We start from the raw sequence: 9,354 nt of genomic DNA, 5'->3' as shown, positions 1-9,354 counted from the left end.
AAATCCTACAAACAAGTAAATTACCAAGTGTCCCAAGGCGTAGCATGAAGGAATGTGACTGTGTATGTGACAGAGGCCTGTTGACCCGAAGCCAAGTTAATCTTTATATCCAGGATAATCTATGATAATTATTCTACAATCTTCTATGTTTCTACCTTCAATTTTCTTTTCACTTGACCAAATATGAATTCTCTAGTATACCATAAAAGTTATTGAAAAAAGATGTTGAATCTGAATATGTGCCCAGATATTTTCACGGGCGTAGAGCTGGATCCCTGCATACATTACATGACAGAATCACATGCATAGGATAGAGTACTCTCTTTAGAGAAGTCATCGATGAAGGCTATGCCTCTCGACTTCTCTAAAGAGAATAAGGATAGAGTAACACCAAAACTGAATAGTGCTTTCAAACTTTTTTATTCAATGGGTTTGCAACAAATTTTGAGTATTCCAGTCCAGGAGAGATCACACTTGTGCGTTGGCATCAAGGTTCGGAGAGAACTTGTCGATTTTACATTATGTGTACACCTGGCAGAAGAACTCCACCAGAAAGTCATCTATAATGGACTTGTCCGGAATGGTAGAGATCATCCCGTACACCCCTGCTGTGCCATTCTTCGACAGAGTCACGTCACCCTGTCAACAAAACAACTCTCCCAATTTTCAATCTTACAAAAACTTTCGTGAATAAGATAGCTTACCTCAGCATATTCATACTATACAACAAAAATTTCAGGTTTGTATAAAATGATGTAGTTGTTGGAAGTTTGTATGAAATGATACATGTGCATAATGATGTTGTTGAAGGTTCGTATAAAATGATACATAATGATGTTGAAGGTTCATATAAAATGATACATAATGATGTTGAAGGTTCGTATAAAATGATACATAATGATGGAGTTTTGTAAATGATGGTGGAGGTTTGTATGAAATGATACTAATGATGTAGTTGTTGACTGAGCTACTAACCTTGACCCTTTCGGTGGAGGCTTTGAGGTCGGTGAGGAGATCAGACACCACGGGGATATGAGACGGTAGAATGGACAAGTGGAGAGAACTGGGATTCTGGTTCCGCTCCATCTTCCACCCTAATAAATTAACAAACAATTAAGACTGAAAACGTGCGAATAACGAACGATAATCAATCTCATAAATCCCACCGATAAAATACAGAACAGGAGTATCATAAAACTGATGGATGCTCCCCAAAGTGCATGTAACCAATGAACTATTTCATATGATGAATGGCTTGATTAAGGAGGTATGCTACACCAGAGAAATTTGATGTAGATGAAAAGTGAAGGATATGTACAACAATATTTTGAATTTGAAAATTTACTTTATTTTGTCAAAAAATACAGTTTTAGTAGAAGGTAATCTGAAAAAAATGTAAAACCCCTGCTAGACTCGAACCTGCAACCTACAGTTCAGCAGTCGGTATTCTAACCTACTGAGCTACTCGGCTAGGTATTTAAATGGAAAAGGAAAAGTCAAATATTGCTGATATCGATTTTGTCATCCATGTTTTTAAAGGAAGTCAGCCATTATGACGATGTAGAGTACTACCTTAAGAGACGTTTCTACTTGTAAAAGAAATGTTTAGCACTTAAACATAATTTCTACTTAGTTCTCAGACTTATGATCGCAGGCTTGTAAATGAAAAATTGTTCAATAGAGGCCTTTCTTCAAACACAAGCCATTTGTTTTGTGTGACCTTGACCTTTAAAAATGACTGCGTGACCTTTGTTCAAATGTAAATCGCTAAAATGATCAGTACTTTGAAATTTTGTCGAAACGAGGGCTTTTTCATATATAAGGTACATGCTCTGAGTGATTTTGACCATTACAAAATCACCTTGAGTGGCCTTTGTCCAAAGCCATTCGCACAATGATGAATAACTTGAAATATTGTTCAGCTGAGTTTTTCCAATATAATGCATATGTTCTAAGTGACCTTGACCTTTGCAAAATGACCTTGAGTGATCTTTGTCTGACAGTCATTTGCCTATCACTTATTTGTATGATATATGATCATTACATGATTGTTCAAAAACTTGAAATTTTATAAAGAACTTTTATATTTTAAAAAAGCTGTTGAAATCTGGAACTTTTATATGTTCTGAGTGACCTTGACCTTTCCAAAATGACTGAGTGACCTTCGTCCAAGTCATTGTCTCAAGGAACATTTCATTTCTCATGAAAGGTTTAGGAGATATGAGCTCGGGCGGATGGATGGACGGACTGACACGACAGCAGTTATATGCTCCCATGAAATTTTTCGGGGAGCATGATTACGAGCAGGGTAAACACGGACCCTGGACACACCAGAGGAGGTATCAGGTGCCTAGGAGAAGTAGGTATTCCCTGTTGACCGGTCACACCTGCCATGGGCCGTATATATCTTGATCAGGTAAACGGAGTAATCCGTAGTCAAAATACTAATGTAAAGAAGACCCTAACAACTGGCATGAAACACGTCAGACAGCATTCGATCTAATGACAGGTTGTATTCGTAAATTAAATTGCTTTAACGACCATAGAATTTGCCAAATGCTGACATGTATACAATTTACACTAAACATTTGAATTTAGCTACCAGCAATCAGCTGGTGTTAGATGTGATTTTTACAACAATAACAAAAAAAAAAGACTGCCAATTTCAAATCGTCATATTGCAATACAAATGTCTGTCTTCTTAGAAATTACCAAGCACTATTTACTACATATGTGTATTCTCTGGCTGTGTGGGCTATTCATTATTCCTCTTGATTGCATACTCACAATATATAACAGAAAATTTAAGACATTTTACCTGGTAACGGTGAACGCCCCTTCGCTATTCCTTACCTTTACTATCCATATCGTCTGCCACAGCTTGGATGTCAATTTCTGGATCCGCCGCACCAACAGCAAAACAGGTCATATGTGGCGTCCCCAGAATCTTCAATCCCTGTATATCACGCACCCCCTGTTTTAGTTGTTCCGTGGCCTCCATCAGTTCTTTGGCTCGCTTCATATACCCGTCCTCACCCAGGGCTCTGATGGCTACCCACGAGGCCGCAATGTTCCCACCTTACATTAGAAGCCAAAAGGAAAATGGTGAGGTTTAAAAAAGAAGCAAAAAGGCAATGATCAGGATTATTAAGAAGGAAAAGGCTATGATAATTGTTATTTATTATCAGAAAATTGTACAAATATCAGCATGAATAATCGGTAGTTGCGCTCACCTGGCCTAGTTCCTGCCATGCTAGGTGAGCCATACAGCCCCCCGGGCCATTGGGCGTATGTATAGACCTGATAACGGCGATAGTCATTATTTCTGTAAATAATGACACTGGAGCCCTGCACATTAAATAAAGAATCGTTACAGGAAAAATTACAGTACATGTAAAACTTAGGTAGAAAATATAGCACGGCGCCACAGCTTATGTGATTCAAAGGACATTAGAGATGCAGACAATAGTTATGATTTTAATAATAGTAATAATAAAATCTATATAGCGCCTTATATAAAACAAATAAGACACGATACAGACATAAAATAATTCTAGAGAAGTCAAATTAGGTCAATTAATGATCAGAGGTCACGGCAGCAACCATCAAGGAGTTCTGATGGAAAACTGGTATAGAGGAGAGAGTGAAATGAAAAAAGTTTACAACAGACCCACTTTGTACAGAAAAGTGTATGCAGGTCTGATTTTGCTGTCTGTTAACAGACAGTCTGGTGTTGCTGTTCAAGATTTGACAGTCTGATGTTGCTGTTCAAGATTTGACAGTCTGATGTTGCTGTTCAAGATTTGACAGCCTGATGTTGCTGCTCTAGATTTGACAGTCTGATGTTGCTGTTCAAGATTTGACAGCCTGATGTTGCTGTTCAAGATTTAACAGTCTGGTGTTGTTGTTCTAGATTTAACAGTCTGATGTTGCTGTTCATGATTTGACAGCCTGGTGTTGCTGTTCAAGATTTAACAGTCTGATATTGCTATTCAAGATTTAACAGTCTGGTGTTGTTGTTCTAGATTTAACAGTCTGATGTTGCTATTCAAGATTTAACAGTTTGGTGTTGTTGTTCTAGATTTAACAGTCTGATGTTGCTATTCATGGTTTGACAGTCTGGTGTTGTTGTTCTAGATTTAACAGTCTGATGTTGCTATTCATGGTTTGACAGTCTGGTGTTGTTGTTCTAGATTTAACAGTCTGATGTTGCTATTCATGGTTTGACAGTCTGGTGTTGTTGTTCTAGATTTAACAGTCTGATGTTGCTATTCAAGATTTGACAGCCTGATGTTGCTGCTCTAGATTTGACAGTCTGATGTTGCTGTTCAAGATTTGACAGCCTGATGTTGCTGTTCAAGATTTAACAGTCTGGTGTTGTTGTTCTAGATTTAACAGTCTGATGTTGCTGTTCATGATTTGACAGCCTGGTGTTGCTGTTCAAGATTTAACAGTCTGATATTGCTATTCAAGATTTAACAGTCTGGTGTTGTTGTTCTAGATTTAACAGTCTGATGTTGCTATTCAAGATTTAACAGTTTGGTGTTGTTGTTCTAGATTTAACAGTCTGATGTTGCTATTCATGGTTTGACAGTCTGGTGTTGTTGTTCTAGATTTAACAGTCTGATGTTGCTATTCATGGTTTGACAGTCTGGTGTTGTTGTTCTAGATTTAACAGTCTGATGTTGCTATTCATGGTTTGACAGTCTGGTGTTGTTGTTCTAGATTTAACAGTCTGATGTTGCTATTCAAGATTTAACAGTCTGGTGTTGTTGTTCTAGATTTAACAGTCTGATGTTGCTATTCATGGTTTGACAGTCTGGTGTTGTTGTTCTAGATTTAACAGTCTGATGTTGCTATTCATGGTTTGACAGTGTGATGTTTCTGTTTAAGTTTTAACAATATGACCTTTCAAGCATACCTTGACTCCGTATCCGTATTTATGTACATCGGCAGACATGGACGTTACACCTGGGACACGAAAATCAAAGGGCGGGACTTCATATCCCAGTTTTTCTACCCTACAGAATAAAAAAGGCTATAATTTAAATTAACAATCAACATTAAAATGCGTTACACGTTTTCGGCATTTTCATGTTTGAAATGATTCAGAAAAAATGCAAATACACTGTACGTGATAAAGTTTCTAGTTCCTGATTGGCAGGAATTTCATTAATATTACCATGGCAACATGTATCCCCCGAAACATGCATCCACGTGTAAGGGTAGTCCCTTCTTCAGGGCGAGGTGAGAGATCTCCTCTATCGGGTCGATGATCCCATGGCAAAACTGGGGAGCGGACGCGCACAACAGGATAGTGTTGGGTGTGATAGCCTGTATAAATATGGTTATAACAGAGTGAGCAATCTTCATGATATCACCCTTCTCTCTCTCTTTCTCTCTCCTCTCTCTCTCTCTCTTTCTCTCTCTCTCTGTGATATTTCTCCCTTTCTTTCTATCTCTTTCTACATTTAAGCAATTGTATACTGTGTTTAAATTAAAGTATACCGGTTTTGAATAATTTTATCACGTCTCTTCCTAACTATAAAAACGTTCCTTTCTTTACTGCTACAAATTGTACGTTAATGGCACTAGTTAGCTACGTACAAACTATTGTTTAAAATAATGAAATTTATGTTTTTATGAATAGAATGAATACAATCTACCGTATGAAATGTAATTCATCCCCATGGTTTCTCAATTTTAAGTCCAAAATACTAGGGAAATCAGCAGATACGGGATGGGGGTGGGGCGTTACAGTGTAATATATGTATATTTCAACGTTTGAACATCATAGAAAATGTACAAGTCCCTAACAGTAATTTTTTCTTCTGAATTTTACATTTGTACTCGTATTTATTACAACAAACAACAGCTTATATCAACCCATGTATCCATCCTTTATTTGTAAATGCCACACTTGTTTGCGTATGTAACATTCCGAAGAAATTATTCATTTACCCGAATGAACATTTAACATTGGATATACCTTCTCTATGGCCCTGACGTCCGCTCGGAAATCCTTGTCTACTGGTGTGTGTATTACAGTGAGACCAAAATAATCCGCCGCCTTGTCGATGGTAGGGTGTATCGTTATAGGGGCTATCTACAGTACAACCAGGAAAAGGTCAAATATCACAGACTGGTTCAGTATTGTAGTGGGAGAATACAAGTTTAGAAGTGCAGCTTACAATTTCAGGGTTTTTGATGGTGGGATACATTTTCTTAGCGCGGTTGAGGTACGTCTTAACGGCCATCAGATTGCTCTCAGTACCACCGGAAGTCAAGAAACCTACACATTCGTCACTTCCGTTTAGGATTCCAGCAGTCATGCTTACGATTTCAGTTTCCATCTTTCTAAAACAAACGAAAGTGTGAACGAGAGTTTCGAATTTATTCAAATCTTGATATTTTAAAAATGTCTTCGTTTACATTCTCATCGTTTGAAAAAAGCGCGAAAGTTTTTTGCATTAAGTAAAGTGACAACTTTACAGCGTCACGCTTGAGAATTCACTGTATACATGTACCAAAGTGATTTTAACAGTGAAAAGGGAAAATGTTTTGACAAGCATATTCAAAATCGAGTTTTAAAATAATAGGTATTAATGAATACCTTAAGCTTGGAAAAACCATCGGGTTCAGCGCATTTTCGTGCAAGAAGGCGTGATGAAACTCCTTAACGATACTGTCATGTTCTACAGAATATCCCAGCTTCTCTGTGACGAAAATAAAAACTTATTTAATGCTACCTCACCCAAACGAGGCCAAGATCAATCAAACTATCGCTTTAACATTATACGTGGAGCCTCGATTTGAAAGTTAAAACTATTTCAAGATCTTCACAGGGATTGTTCACGCCCATTAACAGCACTAATCTAGTCATAGAGGGTAAGTAATCTATTCATACAGGGTGAATAATCTATTATATCGGGCAAGTAATGAATAGAGGGTGAGAAATCTAGTCATCTAGTCATAGAAGGGGAGTAATCTAATCATAGAGGGTGAGTAATTCAGTCATGGAGGATGTATAATCTAGTCATAGAGGGTAAATAATCTAGTCATAGAAGGTAAGTAACCTAGACACAGAGAGCGGGTAATCTAATCATAGAGGGCGGATAATCTAGTCTATAGGGTAAATAATCTAGTCATAGAGGGCGGATAATCTAGTCATAGAGGGCGGATAATCTAGTCATAGAGGGCGAGTAATCTAGTCATAAAGTATGAGTAATCTAGACATAAAGGGCGAATAATCTAGTCTATAGGGTAAATAATTTAGTCATAAAGGGCGAGTAATCTAGTCATAGAGGGCGGATAATATATAGTCATAGAGGATGGATAATCTAGTCATAGAGGATGGATAATCTAGTCATAGAGGATGGATAATCTAGTCATGGAGGGCGAGTAATCTGGTCATAGAGAGCGAGTATTCTAGTCATAGAGGATGAGTAATCTAGTCATAGAGGGTGAGTAATCTAATCATAGAGGGTGAGTAATCTGGTCATAGAGGGCGAATAGAATTGTAAGCGTTGACTCTTTTAAGTATTAGCCTTTCAAAAAAAACCTTGAGCCTTGTGTACCCGTACCTTGGAAGGTTTTGAAAGCCTCGGTCTGAATATCAAAGTGGTCATCTTCCTGAGTGTACACATAGGCGAATATCTTGCCCTCCTCGGGATTAGTTTCTTTTCCCTTCAGGTCCGACAACTCTGTCCTCAGCTGGTCAGTGGGGATACCTAGAACGTACATATGGGTAATGCGAGAATCAATGATATCGTTACTTATATTGTTACTCTCTTTAAAAAAAAAAGATGCACGCATTAATCCTCGATACAAAAGCATTATGAATAATTTAAGATATCTTCAATTGAATCTAAGAGATCATGAAATCATTTATACTGAGCTCCAAATTAAATGTTGCGAGCAAACCTTCCACCACGTTGATGCACGCATCAATTGAATGGATGAGAGCAATATATGAGTTGATACGAGCATCAAATCATTTATTGCTCTCATCCATTGACTTAATGCGCGGTGCGGTTAAAACAGTCATTGCTCCCATCCATTTAATCAATACGCGCATTAAATCAATTATTGCGTGCAATAATTGAATTGATGATATCATCAAATAATTAAAGATATGTTCAATTATTTGAATGTATATTTGTTTGGTGTTCCATAGTTCTAGGGTTCAATCGATTATTTTGATCTTGATATACAACACAAAAGAAACGCCATTCATGGCGCTGGCGGAAGTCGGCTGTCGCACGTGATTTTAATTCCATTTGCTGTGTAATAATTATCGGTAGAGCTACATGGACCGTGGATATTGGCCTGGATAGTTCATTGGCTAGAGCACCTGACTAGCAATGCACGGGTCCCGGGTTCGATTCCCGGTCCATCGATAGATTTCCTCCTTTCCTATATACATGTATTACACTTGGTGCCGTGACCATGATCTGGAACTGACAATGAAAATGCCTGCCAGGGGATAAAGGTCCCGGGTTGATGTCTTCGAGGTCGAAGACAATTTAGGGAGTGAGATATGTGGCGGCCAGCTGAGTTTGATCGCCAGTGGCCAGATAGCTCAATTGAAGAGCACGTGACTATTAAAGCAGAGGTCCTGGGTTCGATTCCTGGTCCAGCCATATATTTCCTCCTCTCCTATACAACAAATGGTGTCGTTGACGATCCCTGCACTGTAGGTTGTCCTACCAGGGATGAAAAAAATCTCGATTGTGTGTTTTCGAAGACGAAGACAAATTTAAAGGAGGGAGAGAATCTATGGCTGGACTGGGAGTCGAACCCGCTAACCTTAATTACTGGCCAGGTGCTCTACCACTGGGCTATCCAGGTCGATCCAATGTCCATATACCCCTAACTACTACATCCCTCCTTCCTTTAATTTGTCTTCCCCCTCGAAGATACACAACCGAGATTTTTTTTCGTCTTTTGCATTTTCTTCCTTCCTGTTACAGCTTTTTTACTTTTCACCATGGTCCTACAGGAAGTGTAACATTGCAGTGTCATTTCAGAATATTCATGAGGGATTTCTTACCTATTTTTGGAATGACAACTTTGGGCACGGATCCATCACTTTTCCTCAAAGTAGAATTCTGAACAAAGTCGTTGACCTGACGCCTGAGCACGTATCTAAGAATTTCCTCTACCCCTGGCAGTTGTTTGAGTCCTATGACAAGGATTCTAAAGAGCTCTTCCCGTCCCCTGTTAATGTAAACAAGCGTCAGAATTACGATTATGAAGGAGAAGAGAATGTGTTCCAGGGTCCAAACCCACTCCAACATGTTAACAACTCGGGGGAACGCCTATTAAATCTGTACAGTGGGCAAATGGAAAGAT

General features: G+C 38.5%; 1 protein-coding gene across 1 annotated transcript; it reads right to left on the bottom strand.

The window, feature by feature from the left end:
• Positions 1-401: 401 nt before the first annotated feature.
• Positions 402-9,354, bottom strand: LOC125645499 (sphingosine-1-phosphate lyase-like). Its single transcript, XM_048871053.2, has 11 exons — positions 9,053-9,354; positions 7,584-7,730; positions 6,614-6,716; positions 6,192-6,357; positions 5,990-6,106; positions 5,183-5,334; positions 4,922-5,021; positions 3,234-3,348; positions 2,854-3,078; positions 976-1,094; positions 402-639 (listed from the first exon to the last, which is right to left on the bottom strand). Exons 1-11 carry the CDS (start codon positions 9,297-9,299, stop codon positions 520-522), a joined length of 1,611 nt encoding a protein of 536 aa, XP_048727010.2. The 5' UTR covers positions 9,300-9,354; the 3' UTR covers positions 402-519.

This window comes from Ostrea edulis, chromosome 6 (genome assembly GCF_947568905.1).
Source record: "Ostrea edulis chromosome 6, xbOstEdul1.1, whole genome shotgun sequence".
In the NCBI taxonomy this organism is placed as follows: domain Eukaryota; kingdom Metazoa; phylum Mollusca; class Bivalvia; order Ostreida; family Ostreidae; genus Ostrea; species Ostrea edulis.
Note: the sequence above shows the minus strand (reverse complement) of the source record. Positions and strands in the feature narration are given on the sequence as shown.

What these genes read in the sequence shown, in the direction of transcription:
- LOC125645499 (XM_048871053.2), bottom strand. Translation starts at nt 9,299, where the DNA reads ATGTTGGAGTGGGTTTGGACCCTGGAACACATTCTCTTCTCCTTCATA. An exon ending in GGCTTTCAAAACCTTCCAAG is followed by an intron (nt 6,717 to 7,583) that starts GTACGGGTACAC and finishes TTTTCGTCACAG; the next exon opens with AGAAGCTGGGATATTCTGTA. An exon ending in CCATCAAAAACCCTGAAATT is followed by an intron (nt 6,107 to 6,191) that starts GTAAGCTGCACT and finishes GTTGTACTGTAG; the next exon opens with ATAGCCCCTATAACGATACA.